The sequence below is a fragment of the Artemia franciscana genome, chromosome 3 (genome assembly GCF_032884065.1).
Source record: "Artemia franciscana chromosome 3, ASM3288406v1, whole genome shotgun sequence".
NCBI classification, from domain to species: Eukaryota; Metazoa; Arthropoda; class Branchiopoda; order Anostraca; family Artemiidae; genus Artemia; species Artemia franciscana.
This window is the reverse complement of record NC_088865.1, coordinates 26337103-26363597: the sequence shown is the minus strand read 5'-3', so window position 1 is coordinate 26363597 and position 26495 is coordinate 26337103. Positions and strand designations below refer to the sequence as shown.

The 26495-nt window shown below is 35.9% G+C and overlaps 2 protein-coding genes across 2 annotated transcripts in view; one reads left to right on the top strand and one right to left on the bottom strand.

The window, feature by feature from the left end:
- Positions 1–26495, bottom strand: part of LOC136025089 (ras-related and estrogen-regulated growth inhibitor-like) — a 108404-nt gene that overhangs the window by 67967 nt on the left and 13942 nt on the right. The gene's annotated exons all lie outside the window — the stretch shown is intronic.
- The window catches only part of LOC136025087 (hypoxia up-regulated protein 1-like), a 101202-nt gene continuing 84997 nt past the window's right edge, over positions 10291–26495 (top strand). Inside the window, exon 1 of the mRNA XM_065700804.1 lies at positions 10291–10311. Within this exon, the coding sequence (XP_065556876.1) occupies positions 10306–10311 (6 nt within the window). The 5' untranslated portion in view covers positions 10291–10305. The remainder of the gene's footprint in view (positions 10312–26495) is intronic.

Genomic DNA, 26495 nt, shown 5'->3' with positions numbered 1-26495 from the left:
AGAGCCACGTTTCCCGACTGAATCCACATTCTCCTTCATAGAGCTAACACAATTTGCAAGCTTCCCCTATGGCTGTCTGCATCAAGATAGCAAAAATAAGCCTGAGTATCTGATATATCCTTCGGTTTTTCTTCGCCGAGGGAAATACAGTGCTGAGGATGTAGTTACTGCAGTGACTCTAGCAACTTTCTATGACTAAGCAATCGCTGATGCAGCTGCTGCAGAAAATACTACATAAATGCGATAAAGCCAAAAAGTCCGTAATACGTTTCAGGATCCTCTGACGCTGTTGCACGGTTGTTCCTATACTTTTGTTTGGAGCACGTCTGGGCAAACTAATGCTGGTTTCATAATCTCGACACAGTTCAGTCCCCTCAGAAAAAAGTGGATGAAACATAGCTTCACTCCTTTCTCTCACGTCTCTAGCTTTGTTTTTAAAATTGTCAGCGTGTTTAAGAAACTATACGAGATCTATAGTTTCTGATTACAAAGATGTCGACAAACTGTGTGACAGATCAAAAATTTTACTGACAGCTCACAAAACTTACTCACAACATAACTGCAACAAAACTGAATATCTCAATAGTATATAGCAAAAAATGAGCTTTGCTTGAAGATTCAGAATCTGAATCTGGATGATCTTGAATTTCCATCATAGCCTTACAGATGATAGCCTTACAGCCGCCCTGGCCGAGTAGCCGCCCTGGCCGAGTGGATTGGTGCGCTGGATTCGATATCCCTTGTCTGAGAGGACGCGGGTTCGAATCCCAGTGTACCCAATTCTTCAGTTTGGGACGGGGGTCAGTGGCGTGACTCTGTAAGCTTAGCCAGAGTCGACCCAGCTCTAAATGGGTACCTGGAGAAATCTGGGGAAGGTAAACAGGAAGGGTGTGCGAAAGCACAGGTTGGCTGGCCCCCAGCCCCCCATTGCACTTCCTGGCTGAAGGGCCAAGAAACGGAGATCAGCACCGCCGGTACGGACTGTAAAGTCTAATGCCGTATCCTTTACCCTTTACCTTTACCTTTTTTTTTACAGATGATAATGAACATCTCTTCAAACAAAATTGCTTTTAAGTGCTCCACCCATCTAATCTAACAGAATTTGTCCAATCTCATTCATTTTGTCCCTGTGATAAAATTATGTCCTTGAACAACTTGTTAGAAAAATGCAGAGCGTTTAGGTGAAATTCTAAAGAAATTAATTACTTCTTTCAAAGTTCCTAGACAATTTCTCATAAAGGGCCTGTTGTACCAATGACACAGGGCCAAGTTTAAGGAATGACTTGCACAATCAACATAGACGGTACGGGGAAAAATTTCACGGAGCATAGCAGCACAATCTTGAAACTAGCCTCTCAAAGGTGAAGCCCCGTTGAAAGCTTGCCCTTTTAAGTATTTTAATTGCTTCTCATTCCAAATAAGGTTTGTATCAACCAACCATGATCTGCTACCAACCAACTGTTTCTTTTTGAAAAAATCTGTAATTTTTGATTTCCGTTTTGACATGATGGACGACTAATTAACAAACAGGGGTGTAGAGTCCTATATAGAGACTGAAAAAGCACACGCGTGACTTAAATGACAATCAACGATCCTAGAATCCTAAGGTTATAACAGCACGTGGCTTACATGGCAGGTTTAGATAAAAAGGTAGGAAATTTCTTATCAATTTTGCTTATCGAATAGAAATCGGATAGAAAAAATAGACAAAAAATCATTTGGCTCCCCACTCCAAACTCTTTCCAACATAATAATAACCGTCAATTTAATTATATCTCAGCCTCTCTCTCCTTTTTAGAGCTAGATATAGCCTAAGGCTATGTACAAGGGCTTGCGTATTCTGTGGGCTTGTGTTGTTTTTGCTCTTTTCTTATCAGTATTAGATAAAAAAAAACAGTTTTTATGACTGCAAGTAAGGAGTGACATTAAAACTTAAAACGAACAGAAATTATTCCGTATATGAAAGGGGTTGTACCCTCCTCAACGTCCCGCTCTTTACGCTAAAGTTTGACTCTTTCTCACAACCCTACTTTTTACAACAATAAAAAACTTTAGCGTAAAGAGCGAGGCGTTGAGGAGGGGACAATCCCTTTCATATACGGAATTATTTCTGTTCGTTTTAACTTTTAATGTCGCTCCTTACTTTCAGTTAAAAAAACTTGTTTTTTTTATTTAACTTCTGAACGTTTTTAAATTAATGCATGTTTGTCTTTTTTTCTTTACAATATTTTTGTTCCGACGATTTTGATAAAAAAAGGGGTGGGGGAGGAGGCCTAGTTGCCCTCCAATTTTTGGTAACTTCTAAAAGCAACTAGAACTTTTTAGTTGTTTTTTTTTTTTACGAACGTTTTTGTTAGTAATAAATATACGTAAATTACAAATTAACTTACGTAACGAACTTCTATATTTGTATATTTTTATTACATATACGAGGGGGTTTGCCCCTCGTCAATACCTCGCTCTTTACACTAAAGCTTAAATTTTGTCCCGGTTCTTTAAGAATGACAACAAAATCACAAAGGCCGTTGAATAAATAGTTGAAATTACTAAAAGTAGCTTAGCGGAACGAGCGAGGTATTTAGGAGGAGATGAACACCTCATATGCGTAATAATTTCTGTTCGATTTAAGTTTTAATGCTGCTCCTTACTTTCAGTTGAAAAACTTTTTAATTATTATTTTTTCAGTGTTTTTTTTTAAATAATGCTAGAAAATCCTGCGCCCCCTTCATGGAATTTCTTTTCCCCCATGACAAATTCCTCCAAGTAAAGATCCTTCAACGTAGCTCCCTCCCCTCAACCCTCCCCCCTCCTCAACCAAAAAAAAAACTGAAAACGTCTGTACGCTTCCCAATAACCGTTACTGTATATAAACACTGGTCAAAGTTTGTAACTTGCAGCCCCTTCCCTGGGAACTATTGTTCCCAGGAAACAAAGACATCTTATATTTTTTTCGACTATTCTGAAGAAAATGACTATCTCAAACGTTTCCAAAGACATCTTATATTTTTTTCGACTATTCTGAAGAAAATGACTATCTCAAACTTTTGGACCCTTGACTTTGGGAAAAAGATGAGCGTTAGAGGGGGCCTAGGTGCCCTCCAATTTTTTGGTCATTTAAAAAGGGTGCTAGAAATTTTCATTTCCACTACAATGAGCCCTCTTGCGACATCCTAGGACCACTGGGTCAATACGATCACCCCTGGGAAAAAAAACAACAAATAAACACGCACCCGGGGTCAGTCTTCTGGCAAAAAATACGGAGTTCCAAATTTTTGTTGATAGGAGCTGGAAATTTCTACAGTGGGGTTCTCTGATACGCTGAATGCGATGGTGTGATTTTCGTTAAGATTATATGAGAAGCGTTTCCTTTTAGGGCGTGTTTCCCGCTATTTTCCAAAATAAGGCAAATTTTCTCAGGCTCGTATCTTTTGACGGGTAAGACTAAATTTAATGAAACTTATATATTTGAAATCAACATGAAAATTCAATTCTTTTGATGTATTTATTAATATCAAAATTCCGTTTTTTAGACTTTCGTTTACTATTGAGCCGGGTCGCTCCTTACTACAGTTCGTTATCACGAACTGTTTGATTTGCTTCAAAATTTGGAATAAAGCCAGTTAAAAAAAAAATAAATAAAATCAGTAATCTTTTGAACATAGCCTAGATTTTTTTCAAAAAAAAAATGACCAAATCAACTAATACATATTTTCTAGGATTTTTTCCCGCCCTAAAAAGGAGGGGGAGGGGCTGGGATACTGTTAGAAAGACGGTAGTATACGATATATTCCTTTTTTCTATTTGATTTCTGTAAATTCGTTCTGACTTTACACGGGCCTTTTTTGACTTAAGACAAAAAACAGAGAAAGAAAATGAAAAGACAAAGCCGAAGGAGGATGATTTTCAGCCAGTGAATCCAACAGTTTGTGGTAACGAACTGCAAGTAAGCAGCGACAAGGCTCAATAGTAACCGAAACTATAGAAAACGGAATTTTGATACCTATAGATATATCAAAGAATCGGGTTTCTATGCTGACTTCAAATATATAGTCTCATCAAGTCTAGTCGTACGCATCAAATGTTACGAGCCTGAGAATATTTGCCTTATTTTCGAAAAAGGGAGAAGCACCCCATAATAGTCACTGGATCTTAATGAAAATTACACCATCACATTCAGCGTGTCAGAGAGCCCTGCTGTAGAGGTTTTAAGCTCCTTTCTGCAAAAACATGGAACTTTGTATTTTTTTTTTTTGCCTGAGAAAAGATCGCGGATTTGTGTTGATCTGTTTTTTTGTTTGCTTGTTTTCTTCCCAGGGGTAAACATATCGACCCAGGGGTCCTAGGATATCGCGAGAGGGCTTATTTGAACGTAAATTAAAAGTTCTAGTGCCCTTTTGAAGTGAAAAAAAATTGGAGGGCAACTATGAGATAGCCATTTTGTTTAGCATAATCTACAAACCTAATAAATATGTCTTTGAGGATGAGTTAATCCCCTACAGCCCCCAGGGGATGGGCTGAAAGTTGTAAACTTTGCCCATTGTTTACATATAGTATTGAGTCCTGGGTAGCATAGAGACGTTTTAAGGGGGATTTTTTCTGGTAGGGGGAGAAGGTTACGTGGGATTATCTTTCCATGGAGTAATTGTTCATGGGGGAAGGGAGTTTTCCATGAAGTGGGCGCCGATTTTCCAGCATTATTTAAAAAACGATCAAAATTTAAATAAAAAACAAGTTTTTTTAACTGAAAGTAAGGAGCAACATTAAAATTTAAAACGAACAGATAGTATGACGTATATCAAGGGGGTTCCCCCCTCGTCAGTGCCTCGTTCTTTACGCTAAAGTTTTAGAACTTTCAAAACAGTTATTTATTCTAATTAAACCCTTTGTGATTCAGGGGTTGTTCTTACAGAATATGAACAAAATTCGAACTTTAGCAAAAACAGCGAGGTATTGACGAGGGGGCGAACCCCCTCATATGCGTAGTAGTTTCTGTTCGTTTTAAGTTTTAATGTTGCTCCTCACTTTCAGTTGAAAAGACTTGTTTTTTAAACTTGTTTTTTTTTTATTTAATATAAAGCAGATATTTAAGAGACCAAGAAGATATTTCGGTATATACTTCCACTAAGCCGTCTTAGGTGCAAAAGAATAAAAACTTACCTTTTAAAGAAAGCTGTACCAAAGAAAAAAGATGAATGAAGGTACAAACGAAAGACCTTTCAAAATTGGATTGGGATTTAAATCTAGCTCTACATTAGGTTGAAATTAGGTGAAGTTACGTTGGTGTATTAGCTACATCAAACCCAATTTAAATGTAGCTTAAGATGATTAAACCTAGTTGAATTTAAGCTAATCTAACTTAGTCGACTTATCCCAACTTAATTTAAATGAATGAGCATATGCGCATTATATTTATAAATTTCATATATTACGTATTTTCAGATAAAATAATTTCAAGAAATGTATAACTTTGTTTTTTATAAGAACATATTCGAAATGAAAGTTTTTAAAGAAAGTTTTAGCGTCATCAAATATATTTTTTATGGAAGTCAGTTAGTAAAAAAAAAACTATAAAAAAGATTCCAAAACTAAGTTTTTGTAAATCATTGAAACTTATCTTTGGTTTTTATAGGAATAATTAGTGAATAAAAAATTTATATAAACAATAATATAGACAAATATTCCAAAAACGTTATTATGAAAACTATTATAGTTATTGAAAAACTTTTCTTAAAAAAATTTCTCTAAAGAAACAAATAAACCAAAACAAGAAAACAAATAAAAACTTATAGAGCTGTTACTGACAAAAAAAAAAAAAATATATAAACAAAAGCTGTCAAAATCTTCCGTATTGGCCGAATTGGCCAGTAAAAAAAAAAAAAAAAGAGAAATGAGCCTAAAACTCTACAACTCTGAAATAAATTTTTCTATTTATTTCCTTTGTCGCGTAAAGAATTGATTCATAAAGATGGAAAATTTATTGACATGGTGGTGGAGGTAGGGAAATTCACGGTTTTATAGAAGCAAAACATAATAGTACGAATTTTTCTTATTATTAATGCGACAATAAATAAACCTGGAAGCTTAACAACTTATAAAATATAAATGGTAATTTGTGAATTTTTTCACATGGCAAAATCTTCTAATTATAACCATCTTTTGCTGTAACTGGTGCACAGCAATGCACGTATTTGCTTTAGAAGATTCAATAGAGAGGAAAATGTTAGTATAATGAGTTTGAGCCTGTGTTGCGTCAAATTATGATAAGACTGTTAACATTCATTGAGTTAATGAAATTATTACTGAAAGAGGTAGATTTGTCGAATACAAAGTATTTATACTAATTGTTAAAATGCCAACTTATACTACTAATACTAACAACTCACCGCAGCACCAAGCCACCTGAGGCCGAAGCAGCTACACACGCTTCTCCTCCATCCCAATTCATTCAAAGCTTCCATTTCTACGCCTTCTTAAACAATTTTCATTTCTGTTAAATCTATTCTTACGATACCTTCCCTACCCAACCAAGAACGACCTGCTTTCTGCTTAAACCTAGACAGTTGGCCCGAAGAGGATAATCTTTGGCAATCTATCATCATTCATCCACAGAACGTGTTCTTGCCATCTCAGCCTTTCTCTTTTATAGCCCTAGAGAGCGGGATTGAACCAATTAGATCATTCGGGAAATACAGTCAGTCAGTCGGGTTCCCAAAATAATCCGTATTTCATTTCTCTGAAAAAAAAAATCTAGAAAATCTTCCTCCGTTTTTCGTTGCGCCCATGCTTCAAATACCACTGTTATCACAGTAGCTTCCAATTTCTAATCTTTGTTCGCAGGCTTATCTTTTTATTCTGCCAGAGTTTTTTCAACTGTAAAAAACATCCCGGAACCTTGGCTATTCTGCTTTTAACATCTTCACTGCACCCACCGTCCTGACCAATAATACTACCAAGGTAAATGAAGCTATTTACTTGATCGATCATTTCATTACCCAACGTCACCTTTTCATCTCCATTTACTCCTAACCTTAGGGACTCTAGTCTTCTTAACATTAATTTTTAAACCCATTCTAGCACGCTGAACCCGCAAAACTTCTAAGAGCTCATCCAATTTGATCGCAGTGCCATCTAGGAGCAGATTTGCCACCCCTTGTGATTTATAATTATTTCTAGTGATTTTTTATGTTACCTAGTGATTTTCTTCTGGCTAGTGATGTATAGGGATTTTATTTTAAAACTAGTGGTTTTTCATAAGTCTAGTGAGTTTTCAAAATATAGCTCGTAGATTCATTATTCAACCGAATATATTATACAAGAAGCTAATTAATAAAAAATATGCAAAACAATGATTCACTACACTTCCTAATATGTTCCAGATTAGCATTTATGCAAGCGTGCCGCCTTTGAAACTTCCGATATCCTATCATATGTCCAAATCAGATACAGACTTCAGAGGGTCTTCATCAAGGTAAAATACGAACCTAGTCAATTGCAAAATTGCAAAAATAGTCTATACTTTCTATTTCAAAACATTTGCTCAGTTTGAATTTTTGTCTTCATGCTTCTTTGTTTCTCTTTAATCTTTTAGTTCTAAAATAGATTTTCTTTAGTTAAAACCTTTGAAAGTGAAGACCCTCTACATCCGCTAATAAATTGATTGATTGATTTAAGCAGAATGCATGTCTCGGAACTTGGGTCTGATACCATGGGGGCTACGAGTGTAGGGCCGAAAAGGACACAGGACGATGCTGGCTACCATTGGATCATTTTTGATACTTAGAAAGCCCTATCGTTCATGTTTAGATCAAGTGTCTTTAGTAAGTCACCGCTATTGCTGTGACGGATCTATGCCCTTTAGGGGGAAGCAATTTAAAACCAAAATTTTGAAATATTAATCCGTTGGCAGTTTAAGTGAAATAACTCAAAACTATAATATAGTTGAACCGCATTGGTTGAAAAACTTGCCAAAACAAGAGACGTATTATTCATGCTACTATATAAAATAAAAACAAGTTTTTTAACTGAAAGTAAGGAGCGACATTAAAACTTAAAACGAACAGAAATTACTTCGTACATGAAAGGGGCTGCTTCCTCATCAACGTCCCGCTCTTTACGCTAAAGTTTGACTCTTTCTCTCATCTCTACTTTTTGAAACAGTAAAAAACTTTAGCGTAAAGAACGGGACATTGATGAGGAAGCAGCCCCTTTCATATACGAAGTAATTTCTGTTCGTTTTAAGTTTTAATGTCGCTCCTTACTTTCAGCTAAAAAAAAAACTTTTTTTTTATTTAGTTTCTGAACGTTCCTGAATCAATGCATGTTTTGATTTTGGCTCTCCGCAGAGGAATAATTAAAACAAAATTTGCATATTTATTTTTTTTTTTTTGGCTAAATGGCTTTCTCATAGTTTTGATCGAATGATTTTGAGAAAAAAAGGAGTGGGTGAGGAAGCCTAGTTGCCCTCCGATTTTTCGGTTACTTAAAAAGGCAACTAGAACTTTTAATTTTTTACGAATGTTTTTATTTGTAAAAGATATACGTAACTTATACATTAGCTTACGTAAGGAAATTTTGTATTCTCATGTTTTTATTACATATATGAGGGGGCTCACCCCCTCGTCACTACCTCGCTCTTTACACTAAAGCTTAAATTGTATCCCAATTCAATAAGAATGACCCCTGAATCACAAAAGCCGTAGAATAAATAGTTGAAATTACTAAAAATACTTTAGCGTAAAGAGCATTAGGAGGAGGTGAGCCACTCATATGCGTAATCATTTCTGTTCGTTTTAAGTTTTAATGCTGCTCCTTACTTCCAGTTGAAAAAACTTTCTTGTTTTTTTTTAAATAATGCTAGAAAATCCTGCACTCCCTTCATGGAAATTTTCTTCCCTCATGACAAATTCCTCCATGGAAAGTTCCCCCAACATATCTCCCTGTTCTGAACCCCTCCCCCTACCAAAAAATCCCCCTGAAAACGTCTGTACACTTCCCAATAACCATTACTATATGTAAGCACTGGTCAAAGTTTGTAACTTGTAGCCCCTCCCATGGGGACTGTGGGGGATTAAGTGGTCCCCAAAGACATAGTGATAAGGTTTTTCAACTACGCTGAATAAAATGGCTATCTCAGAATATTGATCCGTTGACTTTGAGAAAATTTTTAGCGTCGGAGGGGGCCTAGGTGCCCTCCAATTTTTTTGGTAACTTAAAAAGGGCACTAGAAATTTCCATTTCCGTTAAAATGAGCCCTCTCACAACATTCTATGTTAGATTCTATCACCTTTAGGGGTTGTTTCCCCCTGTTTTCTAAAATAAGCCAAATTTTCTTAGGCTCGTAACTTTTGATGGGTAAGACTAAACTTGATGAAACTTATATACTTAAAATCAACATTAAAATGCGATTCTTTTGATGTAGCTATTGGTATCAAAATTCCATTCTTTAGAGTTTTGGTTACTATTGAGCCGGGTCGCTCCTTACTACAGTTCGTTACCACGAACTGTTTGATAGGCACAATGAGTTGATAGATAGCACTTTGCCTAACAATTAATACTATATTTTCCTTTGTTTAAAATAACTTTTCATTAGCTTTTTGAACTGTTGACGCATTCAAAATCACAATCCATTCTACCAGATTTTAATGAAACCTAATTTGATTAATTTGACAGCTTTGGGAGTTCCCTGTAGTACTGTAAACTTTTCTATTTAGGCTTCATGTCTCTGAGAAGATCAGCTCACGCTGACCCTTTTAAAGTGATTTTTAATATGTCGAATGGCCTTTAATGTCTACTATCTTTCTTAAAAAATTAAATAACATCTCTAGGAGATATTTATAACTCTAAGCTATCCATATATTTTTACATGAAAAATCTTTGTAGTTTTTATGCGAACATTTTTGTAACTTTTATAGGAAGTTAAAAGCTAATCTTAGCTGTCACTTCCTTTATCTAACATCTTTTTTCAATCAGTTTTGCTTGTGTTTGTCAGGTGGATAAGTACATAATAATTATGGGTTTTCATTATGATTCCTAACTCTCATCTTGTTTTTCTCGATGGTGTTTACTTCCCGTGGTAAAATCTACGAACTTGCTTTGAGAGAAAAAGAGGAGTGTATGAACATCTACGCAACTAACTTTTAAAAACAAGGAAAGAAAAATTGGAACACAAACGTAAACAAGTTTATAAGTCTTCTTTTTCCTCAAAAACTGAATATAATATAAACCAGTCGAGCCTATAGAAAAGTGAACCAACCAGGTGTTTAAACTGGATTCGAATTACAAGGCTTGCATACAAGAGTTTAGCATATGAGGGTAATAATAAAAAAGAAAAAAAAAACTACTTAAAAATAGCAGTCATCGATTAATGAAGACAGCAATAAGAATTAACAACCCAAATATTAATAAAAAAAAAAGTGTAAATGTCTTGCTAAATAGGCAGTGAGGACAAGAATTGATAGTACATCTAGGTAAAATGGCCAATTCCTAGAAAATTAAGGCGAAACATATTCATTGTCAATTGGTCCCCCTCTCCTGTATGTTTTCATATCGTATCCAATGGATTACTGGAAAAAGGGATAAAGCCCTTCCTTTAAGGACGCTCTTTATAATTGTTATATGTATCTGTAAGACCAAACTGATAGATATAGTGATTTATATTACCTTTAAAGCACTATGAAGTTCAGTTTGCACTACATGTCATTCGAAAAAAATCGCATTTTGATTTTTTTTTTTTTTTTTTTTTTTTTGCACAGAATTTGTTTTATTGTTGGTTGCAGCAATAGCTGCAATTTCTTATTTAAATTTGGGTCAGGGATGACGGTTATCATATAGGTTCAACTTAATAGTAAAGTTTATTGCAAAAGCAAGTTATCGGGGATTTTTAAAAAGACCGTGGGCTCCAAAAAGAATGTCTCTCAACGCTGAAGTTTCCTTTTTCCACAATTCCTTAAGAAAGACTGCTCTGGCACTAGGGTCTCTCGATTTGAATAAGAAGTGCTTTTAAAGAAGTTTAAGACTTTAATGTAAAGTGAGATGGCTGAGGAAGAGGTAGCACCCCTCATGTACAAGATTAAATAAAAAAAAACTAATTTTTTTAGCTGAAAGTAAGGAGCGACATTAAAACTTAAAACGAACTGAAATTACTCCGTATATAAAATGGGTTGTCCCCTCCGCAATCCCTCGCTCTTTACGCTAAAGCTTTTAATTGTTTTAAAAAGTAGAATTGTGGCAAAGAGTCAAACTTTAGCGTAAAGAGCGAGGGATTGCGGAGGGGACAACCCAGTTTATATACGGAGTAATTTCTGTTCGTTTTAAGTTTTAATGTCGCTCCTTACTTTCAGCTAAAAAAATTAATTTTTTTTTATTTAATTTCTGAACGTTTTTGAATTAATGCATGTTTGGTTTTGGCTCTCCGCACATAAATTATTAAAATGAAATTTGTATATTAATTCTTTTTTTGGCTAAATAGCTTTCTCTTAGTTTAAATCAGACAATTTTGAGAAATAAGGGGTGGAGAAGGAGGCCTAGTTGCCCTCCAATTTTTCGGTTGCTTAAAAAGGCAACTAGAACTTCTAATTTTTAACGAACGTTTTTATTAGTAAAAAATATACGTAACTTATAAATTAGCAACTTACGTAACAAACTTTCATAATCTTATATTTTTATTATGTATACAAGGGGGTTTGTATCCTCGTTAATACCTCGCTCTTTACAATAAATCTTAAGCTTTGTCCCAATTCTTTAAGAATGACCCCTGAATCAGAAAGGCCGTAGAATAAATAGTTGAAATTACTAAAAATACTTTAGCATAAAGAGCGAGGTATTTATCTCCTCCTAAATACCTCGCTCTTTATGCTAAAGTATTTTTAGAACCCCTCATATGCGTAATAATCTCTGTTCGTTTTAAGTTTCAATGCTACTCCTTCCTTTCATTTGAAAAAACGTTTTCATGTTTATTTTTCATTGTTCAAGGAGGCACACTTGTGCCTCTTTAAAGAGGCGAACCACGACAATATTAAGCGATCTTCGGTTCCAATGGTCGCAGAGGGATGGGGAGGGATGCATTTTGTAGCCCGAGCTCCAACTAAGAAACCTGCCAAATTTCATCCCCCTCCGACTTTTCCTTCATGGAAAAAATCTGGCCAAAAGTTTCGACCCACCAACACCCCCCCCCCTTTAACGTTGTCCGATCGGGCTGAAATTCACAAGTTAAGGTTTCCTAGGGCCCAGGAGCTTATCCGCGAAATTTCAGCTCGATCTGACAATTCCTTCCCTGTTTTCCAGAAACCACGCATAGCCACTTAATGTTCATGTTCTCCTTTTGTTTTTTTTCTGCCACGCCTACAGGTCACAGTCGACATCGGATCTGGGTGTACGAAGACTCATTCGACGCGGAATTCTCCGAGTAATTTTCCTGGAAAGTTTCGTCGGAAAATCTTAACCCCCCGATTTTCTAGCTTAGAAAAACCCATTTCCCCATAAGAGCCCATGCTAATTTTTGAAATTCTTAAAAGTTATATTTATACACATGCAGGTATTTCGACTTCAAACATGCCCGGTTAGCTCAGTCGGTAGAGCGTGGGACTTTTAATCCGAAGGTCAAGGGTTCAAGTCCCTTATCGGGCGGGTTTTTTTCACAAAATATGAAAAAAACTTCGTTTTCTTAAAGATTTAAAGAGGCTGCGTCCCAAAGTCGAACCTTAAAACGTACAGGAATTAGGAGAGGCAGTCCTAATTCCTGTACGAGGAGTACAGGAATTATTAAATTACATCCACCATGGATTGTAGAAAAACGTACAGAAATAATATGAAAAAAACTTCGTTTTCTTAAAGAGTTAAAGAGGCTGCGTCCCAAAGTCGAACCTTAAAACATACAGGAATTAGGAGAGGCAGTTGGGGGGCTGCCGCCCCCCAAACCCCCCGCTTTTAAAGACTCTTTTGTACAGGTTTTTTGTTTTGTTAATTAAAAGAGGGACTTTCCGAAGCCAAGAGCTGGGGTTAGGGGGCGGCAGCCCCCCACAACAAAAAACCTGTACAAAAGAGTCTTTAAAAGCGGGGGGTTGGGGGGCGGCAGCCCACCAACTGCCTCTCCTAATTCCTGTACGTTTTAAGGTTCGACTTTGGGACGCAGCCTCTTTAACTCTTTAAGAAAACAAAGTTTTTTTCATATTATTTCTTATAATAATGCTAGAAAATCATGCGCCCTTTTCCTTGAATTTTTCTTCCCCCATGACAGATTCCTCCGAGGAAAGATCCTCAAACATAGCCCCCTCCCCTCAGCCCCACCCCCAAACAAAATAAAATTCCCCTGAAAACGTCTGTACACTTCCCAATAACCATTACTATATGTAAACACTGGTCGAAGTTTGTAACTTGCAGCCCCTCCCCCAGGGACTGTGGGGGAGTAAGGCATCCCCAAAGACATAGTTATTGTGGTTTTCGACTATGCTGAACAAAATGGCTATCTCAAAGTTTTGATCCGTTGACTTTGGGAAAAAATGAGCGTGGGAGGGGGCCTAGATGCCCTCCAATTTTTTTGGTCACTTAAAAAGGGCACTAGAACTTTTCATTTCCGTTAGAATGAGCCCTCTTGCGACATTCTAGGACCACTTGGTCGATACGATGACCCCTGGGAAAAAGAAAGAAAGAAAAAAAAACAAAAAAAAAACAAATAAACACGCACCCGTGATTTGTCTTCTGGCAAAAAATACAAAATTCCACATTTTGTAGATAGAAGCTTGAAACTTCTACAGTAGGGTTCTCTGATACGCTGAATCTGATGGTGTGATTTTCGTTAAGATTCTATGACTTTTAGGGGGTGTTTCCCCCTATTTTCATAAATAAGGCAAATTTTCTCAGGCTCGTAACCTTTGATGGGTAAGACTAAACTTGATGAAACTTATATATTTAAAATCAGCATTAAAATGCGATTCTTTTGATGTAGCTATTGATATCAAAATTTTTTAGAGTTTTGGTTACTATTGAGCCGGGTCGCTCCTTACTACAGTTCGTTACCACAAACTGTTTGATAATTTGTGTTCGTTTTTAATTCAATGTTACTTCTTACTTTCAGTTGAAAAAGCTTGTTTTTTATTTAATCCAAACTTAAAACGAACAGGAATTTATATCATAGGCACTGCAGTTGCACTGCCAAAGTAAAGAGCAAAGTAGGCTCCATGTTTTATTGTTGTTTTTTACTAAGGCCCTTCAAGTGAAAGAAGATGTCATAGAAACTTTAAAAGGGGTTCATTTGATTACAAATCAAAAGTTCTAGTTCCCTTTTTAAGAGTCAAAGTAACCGGGTGGCAAAAATCCTCCATGCTCGTTATTCCCAAGAAGACATCCGATAAGAGTATTGAGATAGCCATTTTGTTCATCATAATGTATAAGTCGAGTAACTATGTTCTTGGGGATGACAGCTCCGCCACCGCAATTTACTAATTGTTTGTTACTAAAAAAGCGAAACTCAAAAAGCTTTGATTAAAACATGCAACAAAAATTCACAATTAAAAAACTGAATGATATTTAATAGATTCAGACATGCTGTGTTAAAAAGAGAAAGCCAAACAGTTTGGTCCCTAAAAAGAAATACTCAAAGAGAAATACTCTTGAGTGTGTCCAAGTCTTCCAAGAGATTACATCTATAATAAAAAAGGACAAAGATTATCCATTGCCATTGACGGCACAAGGATCGACAATTTATAAGTACTGTAAACAATCAATAAACCAGTCAAGAGTCTGTTGGAAGACAGATATAAACAGGGCCGGATAAAGGGCGATTGGAACGTTTGGGCCCAATTGGGCCCCACGTTTGAAAGGGAACCGTGGTGTATTCAAAATATTTTTTTTTTTTTTTATTATTGGGAAATGATTCGATTGAAAGTGAACACGCAAGCAAATTAGATTGTCAAACAGTTTTAGAAGAATTTATAGAACACAATTTAGAAACATGCAAATTCATTTATTCATCTTTTGTGATGTAAATTTCAAAAGGCATTTTCAGCAGTTTCATAATATCTAGAGGACAAATGTAAATTAACGTAAGCTCAAAATGAGGACAAAAAAGGACAAAAGAGGACAAATGCGAGCTCACATGAAGCTCAGAATAAGCAAACTGGACCATCCAATTAGACATGATAAAGAGAGCAGCCTAAGAGATGTAAATAAACGAGTAGAAATGAGCAACCTAAAATGTCAAAAGTGGCAAGACCAACCTGTTGCACGGTTTGAAACCGGTTATTCTAATTATGCATACATGGGCCCTGGATATCATTAGTAATATTCTCAAAAGATAATTTATTTTTAAATAAATACTTTTTCCTTCCTGCGTTTTCGTCTGCATAAGAATACCCGTCTTGAACAACAACAAGAGAAGGAAGATTATCTGGATTTACAACATGCTGGTCTTGTAACAACAAATTAGGGTCACATTTTCTATATTATTTAGTAGTTTCATCCTTGTTATTTTCTTTGTAAAGCTGAAGCACCACTACTCACTAGAGAGCTCATAAATTAGCGACGTTTTAATTGACAATAAAAAGTTTTTGGCTTCAGATGTTTTTGATATACATAAGTAGTGAGGCCTCTTCAGGTTTAAACGGATAGTATCATCTTCGAATCCCAGTCCGGACACTTTTATTTTAGAAACTTCTTCAAAACGCAGGTATTATTATTTTTTTTATATGCAGCTGGTTGTTAAGTAATAGGGTTGTTTTGTAAGAGCTAAAGGTTGAAAAAATCTTGACGCTTTTCAAGACATTTCAAGACATTTTTCTTCAAGACGTCTCAAGATATTTCAAGACGTTTTTTTAGATATTATTTTTCAAGATATTTTATGAAGTTTTCAAGTAATTTTTCTTCGAGACATGTTTCAAGACATTTCAAGGCGTTTCCAAGACATTTTTAAGGCTTTTCTCAAGACATCTCAAGACGTTTTTTAATACTTTTTTCTTCAATACGTTTTTCAAAACGTTTCAAAACATCTCCAGACTTTTTAAGACATTTTTTCAAGACGTTGCAAGACGTTTTTAAGACATTTTTTCTTCAAGGTGCATGATTTTTCAAGACATTCCAAGCCGTGTTTTAATACATTTTTCTTCAAGACGTTTTTTCAACACGTTTCTAGACATTTCGAGATTTTTTTAAAGACATTTTTTCTCAAGACACTCTTCTTCAAGATTTCTTTGATTCTAACGTAAAAGGGGAATGTTTACCTGTATTAGGATTACGCAATCTCGCGTGACATGTTAGACTTCAGGAGTCCACGGGGGAATCCCCGCTTGTAACTGAGTAGGGCACATATTTAGGGTCTTACATAATGACAGAACACACGTGCGATGCTACGTAATGAGGATGAACACCTGGGATACTACAGAATACTTTAGAAGAATTATTTTCTTTCAATTCGTTTTTTTTTCTTTCAAGGTGTTTTTTACATTTCATTTTCTTTCAATACGTTTTTCTTTTTTTCTTAGGGAACCTATATAATCCAAAGATTTTAATACACATTGGGATTCGAAAGAAATTTTCCCTCAATAGATTGGGGTGCTAGACAGCTGGACTATGAAATCTTTCCTTATATTTTAATTCTTTCTACGTGAATACTTTCCACGTAATAACCTATTCAATGCCATAGTGTGTTAAAAGGGCAGTCATAGTGTGGCACAGGTTGGAAATTGACACGGTGTACCAATAGATTTAAAGCATGAATCTTAACAAGAAAATGCCTTTGGAATGATGCAGGGTCCCAAATGGTTTCATATGCCATCCATAGTTTGCCATAGGTGACGGGAAATCCTTGAACTAACGTGTTCTACAGCTTAAAGTTAAGCTGGAACGTGTTAAAAGAATTTTTCGGCTTAGAGGGGGCTAGATCTGACACCCAGTCAAAGAAACAAGGCATTTTCATTAAGTCCTCTCATAAATATCTCTTAACATCCTTAAACTTTTCCTCTAAGAACAACCCCCCTGAATAGCTTGCTAGGGTGGGCCAGCCTCGTATTGTCACGGTGGCGTGAATATGCATAGTCTTGGCTCAAAGAATCGTGGTACTTTCTTCAAAACCTCTCGGAAATGAATGCGAAAATATGTCTCTGTTTTCTTGCAGGTGCGTCTAATAGAGCAATAGAAATGACGAATTTTCACTAAGATCTCTCATAAATAGCCCTTAATATCGCTTAAATTTACCTAAAAAATATTGTGAAGTGGACATTTTTCTTATTATTACTAATATAAGAAATAGAAGCATAAAGCCTAATACTTACGGCTCGTTTCAAAATGTGATTTTGCTAATATAAAGATTTAAATTAATAACACTGTAACAGGTAGGTGCGCTTAATAAATCAGAAATCAATTGCTTTGGGATGCTAGCGCATTCTCATACGGTAAAGGTTGGAAACATACGACCTATTTAAGCATTCTAGAAAGCGGGACAGGGAATTTTCCGTTCGTGGAATAGGTTATTACGTAGAAAGTATTCCCTGAATAAAAATATTCAAAAGGTTTTCATTGTCCAGCTGCCTAGTGCTATATTTTATTGAGGGGGAATCTCTTTCGAATCCCAATGTGGGCAAAATATTTGGTTTGTGAAGGTTCCTTTCGAAAAAAAACAAAAAATGCATTGAAAGAAAGTGATATTTTGACACAGCACCTAGAAAGAATAAAACCCATTGAAATAAAATGAAATTTCTTAAAGTATTATGAAACATCCCACGTCTGGTCTGCATCGTCATTACGTAACATTCCACGTTTGCGTCCTACTCAGTTACAAGCCCGTATTCTCCCTTCTGCCCCTTAAGTCTAGCATGTCACGCGAGATTGCGTTGTCCTTAACATAGGTAAACATTCCGCTTTTACGTAAGAACCAAAGAAATCTTAAATGATGTCTTAAAAACGTCTTAAAATGTCTTGAAACGTCTTGAAAAACGTCTTGAAGAAAAATTTCTTAAAACTGCTTGAAGTGTCTTAAAAAATTTCTGGAAGAAAAATGTCTAAAAATTACTTGAAATGTCTTGAAACGTCTTGAAAAAATGTCTTGAAGAAAAATATCTTAAAAACGTCTTTAAATGTGTCGAAATGTCTTGAAAAAATCTTCAAGAAAAATTTATTAAAAACTGTCTTGAGATTTCTTGAAAAGTCTTATATCTTGAAGCAAAAATGTCGTTCAAAAAACTTTTTGGAATGTCTTGAAACGTCTTTAAACGTCTTGAAAAATGTCTTGGTGAAAAATGTCTTAAAACATCTTGAAATGTCTTGAAAAAACATTTTGAAGAAAAATGTCTTAAAAGACACCCCGAAATGCAATCAAAAGCGTCTTGAAAAAAATGTCTAAAAACGTCTCGAAATGACTTAAAACGTCTTGAAAATCGTCTTGAGAGACGTCCTGAATAAAAATGGGACAAGGTTTCGGTTGAAATTTGCTCCTGTGGAAAATTGCCGCATAGAAAAAATGTTTTTCCCCAGAGAATTCCCTCTCCCTATAATAAGGCCCTTCAGAGAATGCCAACCCCGCTGAAAATTTCCCCCGGAACATCTCAACGCGTTAAGTATAGTCGGCAAAGACAAGGTCGAACAAATAAAAAGAATTTCGTATGGAAATCCTGGGAAAATCCCCCAGCGTAAAATTGTCCCTGGAAAGCTCACCCTCGGAAACTTCTCTCCCAAACTGAGAATCAATAAAAGTAGCAAGAGAGGGAGTAAATTCAAGATATTAGATTAGTTTCGATCGGTAATAATTATCAGTCAAAAATATATGGAATTTGAGTCAGTTTGAACGGTAAAAGTACCAAGAACAGTGAAAATAAAAAATGGGTTTTGTAGATCTATGAAACCTCATAGATTGGGACTGAGGAAGATTGTGAAGCCAAAAATACTTTTCTTGTACTTCATTTAAGCAGAAGATCTATTTTGCAAGGTTCCACAATTATAACAAATGGATTTTCAAAGGTCGAAAACTAAAACTTTTGAAATAGGAAAAGAACCTTTAATCACATTCTTTACCATGTGCAATCATAAAATTGTCTAATATCTTCATTTTTTCAACAGACCTAGCTATTACCCTCGAAAACTAAAACTTTTGAAATAGGAAAAGAATAGGAAAAGAGCCTTTAATCACATTCTTTACCATGTGCAATCATAAAATAGTCTAATATCTTCATTTTTTCAACAGACCTAGCTATTACCCTCGAAAACTAAAACTTTTGAAATAGGAAAAGAGCCTTTAATCACATTCTTTACGTAGCAAGCTTAGGGATGTCAAAGAGTACAGACTAGGGTACCAAAGATCAGGTTTAGTGAGAAGAAAATTCTCAAAATCACTTTTGTTCCTAATTATTTTTGTTGACTTTTTTAAAATAGTAGATTCCAGTAGTTTTTGCCTGTGATTCCAATATTTTATACTGTTTTATCAGTTCGTTGCTGATTTCAGATGTTATGGCCAGTTTAAGGATATCAAAATTATAAAAAACTCGTAAAAATTTTCACTTTCCAGTTATTTAATGGCAAAAAAGGAATAAGAACTACTTTTTCCATGATCGGTCCCCCCCACGTCCCTTTATAAAATCGTGGGAAGAAAGATAATGTTAATATCGCTGATATTTGTTCGAACTAAGCAAAATATAAACGCCGTTCACCAACAGAGCTGCATTGTGAAACGTATAGTACCAATTTCTGCAATGGGAATTTTGACCACGGGAAATTTTGATCGTAGAAAATCCCCCGATCAGAAATTTCCTCCCCGCTTCAAAAAAAACTTTATACTCCCCAGTAACAAAGGTTATACGTAAATAATGGGTAAATTTGTAGCGTAAAGCCCTTTCCGCAAGGGCTGTGTGGGGCCATTTTATTCCTTGAAAAATTCTGTATACTTCCCAATAACAAATACTATACGGAAACATGGGGAAAATGTCGGGACATACTGACCTTTCCCAGGAAGCTGTGGGGTGTTTTGTTATGCCCAAAGGCATAGTTACTGAGCTGTTCAACTAGGCTGAACAAAATTGCTGTTTCAAAATTTTGATTAGACTACATTGAGGAAAAAGCGGGGTGGGAGGGGGCTATTTGCCCTCCGATCGTTTTTTCTCTTAAAAAGATCACCAGAACTATTAATTTCCGTTTGAATGAGCCCTGTCCCAATATGCAAGGACTATTGGTTCGATACGATTACCCCTGGAGAAAAAGAAAAAAAAAACACGCTCATTAAAAACACGCTCAAAACAATATCCTTAATGTATATTGTATATATAACTTCCATGTTTGTATGGAAAAGAGAAAAAAAGCAGAACACGACGTCTCCTACTAATTTTCTTCCCATGACAGACTATTCTTAAAAAGAACTTGCATATGCTAGAAAACATTCCAAATCCTATAGTCTAATTACGAATAGTATACCACTCCAAGGAGCTGCCAGCTCCTGGAAAAAATCCCTCATATACCTAAGGATGCTATAGCCCCCCTACAAGCACTAAGTGAGTTCAGGTCATTACCAACTCTTGCCCTGTGGACTTACTACAAATATTATACAACTTAACGAATTACTAGCCCGTTCCTTGTTGCTCTATTAAATAAAAAAAAACTAATTTTTTAGCTGAAAGTAAGGAGCGACATTAAAACTTAAAACGAACAGAAATTACTCCGTATATGAAATGGGTTGTCCCCTCCGCAATCTTTACGCTAAAGCTTTTAATTGTTTTAAAAAGTAGAATTGTGGCAAAGAGTCAAACTTTAGCGTAAAGAGCGAGGGATTGCGGAGGGGACAACCCATTTCATATACGGAGTAATTTCTGTTCGTTTTAAGTTTTAATGTCGCTCCTTACTTTCAGCTAAAAAAATTAGTTTTTTATTTAATTTCTGAACGTTCTTGAATTAATGCATGTTTGGTTTTGACTCTCCGCACATAAATTATTAAAATGAAATTTGTATATTAATTCTTTTTTGGCTAAATGGCTTTCTCTTAGTTTTGATCAGACGATTTTGAGAAATAAGGGGTGGAGAAGGAGGCCTAGTTGCCCTCCAATTTTTCGGTTGCTTAAAAAGGCAATTAGAACTTTTAATTTTTAACGAACGTTTTTATTAGTAAAAAATATACGTAACTTAAGAATTAACTTACGTAACAAACTTTCATAACCTTATATTTTTATTATGTATACGAGGGGGTTTGTACCCTCGTTAATACCTCGCTCTTTGCACTAAATCGTAAGTTTTGTCCCAATTCTTTAAGAATGACCCCTGAATCAGAAAGGCCGTAGAATAAATAGTTGAAATTACTAAAAATACTTTAGCATAAAGAGCAAGGTATTTATCTCCTCCTAAATACCTCGCTCTTTATGCTAAAGTATTATTAGAACCCCTCATATTCGTAATAATATCTGTTCGTTTTAAGTTTCAATGCTATTCCTTCCTTTCATTTGAAAAAAAAGTTTTCATGTTTATTTTTCATTGTTTTCTTATAGTAATGCTAGAAAATCCTGCGCCCTTTTCATTGAATTTTTCTTCCCCCATGACAGATTCCTCCAAGGAAAGATCCTCCAACATAGCCCCCTCTCCTCATCCCCACCCCCAAACAAAATAAAATCCCCCTGAAAACGTCTGTACACTTCCCAATAACCATTACTATATGTAAACACTGGTCAAAGTTTGTAACTTGCAGCCCCTCCCCCAAGGATTGTGGGGGAGTAAGTCATCCCCAAAGACATAGTTATTATGGTTTTCGACTATGCTGAACAAAATGGCTATCTCGAAATTTTGATCCGTTGACTTTTGGAAAAAATGAGCGTGGGAGGGGGCCTAGATGCCCTCCAATTTTTTTGGTCACTCAAAAAGGGCACTAGAACTTTTCATTTTCGTTAGAATGAGCCCTCTTGCGACATTCTAGGACAACTTGGTCGATACGATGTCCCCTGGGAAAAAAAAACAAACAAATAAACACGCACCCGTGATTTTTCTTCTGGCAAAAAATACAAAATTCCACATTTTTGTAGATAGGAGCTTAAAACTTCTACAGCAGTGTTCTGTGATACGCTGAATCTGATGGTGTCATTTTCGTTAAGATCCTACGACTTTTAGGGGGTGTTTTCCCCTATTTTCTTAAATAAGGCAAATTTTCTCAGGCTCGTAACTTTTTATGGGTAAGACTAAACTTGATGAAACTTATATATTTAAAAGTATAATATTTTAAAAGTATAATATATAATATATTTATATATTATATATTTAAAATATATTTTTTAGAGTTTTGGTTACTATTGAGCCGGGTCGCTCCTTACTACAGTTCGTTACCACGAGCTGTTTGACAAGTCCTAATTGGGCTATGGTTGTATTCTCTATGGTTGTATTCTCTATGGTCTACCACTCAAGGTAGACATAAAATAAACAGCAGCAATATTTTTAGCCGCGAGAAAACGAATTTGATGATCAACACATTACGATAAAACTGTCTTTCAAAATCAGTATTTCAAAGTAGGAAAAAAAGCCGGCTACGTATAAGAACATATCTTGCTATGACTAATGATCTTATTATTTTTTAATGGTCTTAATATCCTTTTATATACAAAACTGAGACTCTCTGAATATCATTTCATCAGGACGAACGTTATTCCTAAAAGATAAAAATATAGTCTTTCCTCACAATCACAGTGTTTTCATGGTTTAATTGCAATGAGGCTGTATCCTTGGGAACGGGGAAATTATATTTTAAGAAAAACAACCATAATCAAAAACAGAAAGGATAATTGACTTAGAGAAAAAAATAAAAAGGGAATGATTTTGGTAGTTCTTTTTATATTTTTGTTGACAAGAGTTTTAAAGAAGTTTCTTTTCCGGACTTCTAATTGCTACACAAATGATCTATCATGTTTTTTTTATTAATTCATGGTGTCACATAGAAAAAATGGTCACAGAAATTTGGGACGAAGATCATTTGGTCATAAATTTAAGTTTTACTCTTTTTAAGGGTAGTAATATGTTTTAAGTCTTGTCAAAAAAGGGGATGTGAGGGGGCTAGTTACCTCTGATCTTTTTGGTCACTTGAAATGGGCACTAGAACTTTTAATATCAGATCAAATGAGCCCTGTCCTGATATTCTAGGACTATTGGTTCGATGCGATCACCCCTGGGGAAAAAAAACCAAAAATAAACATGCATCCGTGATCTTTCTTCTGGCGAAAAATATAAAATTCCGTATTTTTACAGATGGAAGCTTGAAATTTCTGTAAAAGGGGTTTTTCGATGCGTTGAATCTGAGTATGTTATATTCATTAAGATTCCTTGAGACTCCATTAAGATTCTATTTTGCAGAAAATTCGCATCCTTTTTCAGCTTCTTTAGAAATCTTGCCTTATCGATGAAACTGAAATACAGATTGTTCTTGATTTTTATGGCACTTGGTATTAACCAAGTGACATATAGCAATCGCAGATTCTGTCGGTCTGTCGGTCCCGGTTTTGCACCGTTAATTCGGAAAAAATAGAACAATTGAAGTATTTTTAACTTACGAACGGTTGATCAGATCTTAATGAAATTTGATGTTTGGAAGGATATCATGTCTCAGAGCTGTTATTTTAAATCCCGACCGTATCTGATGACATTGGGAAGGATTTGGGAGGGGGAACCTAAAATCTTGGAAAACACTTGGAGTGGAGGGATCGGGATGAAACATGGTGGGAAAACTAAACGAAAGTCCTAGATACATGATTGACATAACCGGAACGGATCCGCTCTCTTTGGGGTATTTGGGGGGGGGGGGGTTAATTCTAAAAAAATAGAAAAAATGAGGTATTTTTAACTTACGAACGGTGATCGGATCTCAATGAAATTTGATATTCAGAAGGATATCGTGTTTAAGAGCTCTTATTTTAAATCCTGATTGGATCTGGTGACATTAGGGGGGTTGAGAGGGGGAAACCTAAAATCTTGGAAAACACTTACAGTGGAGGGATCGGGATGCAACTTGGTGGGAAAAATAAGCACAAGTCCTAGATACATGATTGTCATAACCGGAATGGATCCGCTCTCTTTGGGGCAGTTGGGGGGGGGGGGGGGTAATTCTGAAAAATTAGAAAAAATGAGGTACTTTTAACTTACGAACGGGTGATCGGATCTCAATGAAATTTGTTATTTAGAAGGATATCGTGTCTCAAAGCTCTTGTTTTAAATCCCGACCGGATCTGGTGACATTGGGGAGAGTTAGGGGTGGGGAAACCTAAAATCATGGAAAAGGCTTAGATTGGAGAGATCGGGATGAAACTTGGTGGGAAAAATAAGCAGAAGTCTTAGATACGTGATTTTACATAATTGTAACGGATCTGCTCTATTGGGGGGGGGGGGTTAGTTCTAAAAAATTATAAAAAAAGATGTATTTTTAACTTACGATGGAGTGATCGGATCTTCATGAAACTTCATATTTAGAAGGACCTCGTAACTCAGATCTCTTATTTCAAATCTCAACCGGATCTATCGTCATTGGGGGGGCAGTTGGGGGGACCGGAAATTTTAGAAAATTCTTAAAGCGGAGAGATCAGGATGAAACTGGATGGGAAGAATAAAAACCTGTCTAAGACACGTGACTGACATAACCGGACCGGATCTGCTCTCTTTGGTGGAGTTGGGGGCGAGTAATTTTGAAAATTTAGGTATTTGTAACTTACGAAAGGATGGCCAAATCTTAATGAAATTTGATATTTAGAAGCATCTTGTGCTTTAAAGCTCTAATATTAAATTCCAACCAGATCCTGTGACATTGGGGGGAGTTGGAGGGGAAACCGGAATTCTTAGAAAACGTGAAAATTGGGATATTATTATCTTACGAATAGATGATCGGATCTTAATGAAAGTTGATATTTAGAAGGAATTCATGTCTCAGAGCTCTTATTTCAAATCCCGACCAGATCTTTTGACATTGAGGGGAGTATGAGGGGGAAATCTTGGAAAACACTTGAAGTGGAGGAATCGGGATGAAGCTTGGTGGATAGAATAAGCAAATGTCCTTGATACGTGATTGACGTAACCGTAGTGGATTCGCTCTCTTTGGAGGAGTTGGGGGGAGGGTTTCAGTGATTTTGCGAGTTTGGTGCTTCTGGGCGTGCTAGGACGATGAAAATTGGTAGGCGTGTCAGGGAGCTGCACAAATTGATTTGATAAAGTCGTTTTCCCAGATTCGACCATCTGGGGGGCGAAAGAGAGAGGAAAAATTACAAATATAGGTATTTATAACTTACGAGTGGGTGATCGGATCTTAATGAATGTTGATATTTAGAAGGATATCGTGACTCAGAGCTCTTATTTTAAATCCTGGCCGGCATTAAGCCTCGGATTTTCCTTTCAAATCAATCTATTGATTCTTAGAATTTTGTTAGAGCTCATACCATATGAGCTCTTGGCTCTTAGCTCTTCTTGCCTCGTCACAAGTGCCATATGAGCTATTAGCTCTTGTTATTGTGTTACGATTTGCCACGCTCTAAGATGTGCTGAAAAAGCAGCGGTTCAACTCAAAAAATCCGCATCGGCACTCAAGTCCCCAATTGGTTGAAAAACACAAACCTTTACGAAGCGTACTCCCGTGCGAAGCTTTGATTATCTATTCAGAAAGATAACGATCGTCCTAGGTCGGGTGTTTGAATGATATTCGGCTTTATACAAGAAATTAAATAAAAAAAACAAGTTTTTTTTAACTGAAAGTAAGGAGCGACATTAAAACTTAAAACGCACAGAAATTACTTCGTATATGAAAGAGGCTGCTTCCTCATCAACGCCCCGCTCTTTACGCTAAAGTTTGACTCTTTCTCTCAATTCTTCTTTTTAAAACAGTAAAAAACTTTAGCGTAAAGAGCGGGGCGTTGATGAGGAAGCAGCCTCTTTCATATACGAAGTAATTTCTGTGCGTCTTAAGTTTTAATGTCGCTCCTTACTTTCAGTTAAAAAAAACTTGTTTTTTTTATTTAATTTCTGAACGTTTTTGAATCAATGCATGTTTTGATTTTGGCTCTCTGCAGAGGAATAATCAAAACGAAATTTACATATTTTTTTTTTGGCTTAATGGCTTTCTCATAATTTTGATCGAATGATTTTGAGAAAAAAAGAGCGGGGGACGAAACCTAGTTGCCCCCCGATTTTTTGGTTAATTAAAAAGGCAACTAGAACTTTTAATTTTTTACGAATCTTTTTATTGGTAAAAATTTTACGTAACTTATAAATTAGCTTACGTAAAGAACTTTTGTATTCTCATGTTTTTATTACATATATGAGGGGATTCGCCCCATCGTCAGTACCTCGCTCTTTACACTAAAGCTTAAATTTTATCCCAATTCATTAAGAATGACCCCCTGAGTCACAAAAGCCGTAGAATAAGTAGTTGAAATTACTGAAAATACTTTAGCGTAAAGAGCGAGGTATTAGAAGGAGGTGAGCCCCTCATATGGGTAATAATTTCTGTTTGTTTTAAGTTTTATTGCTGTTCCTTACTTCCAGCTGAAAAAGCTTTTTCACTTTTATTTTTTAATTGTTTT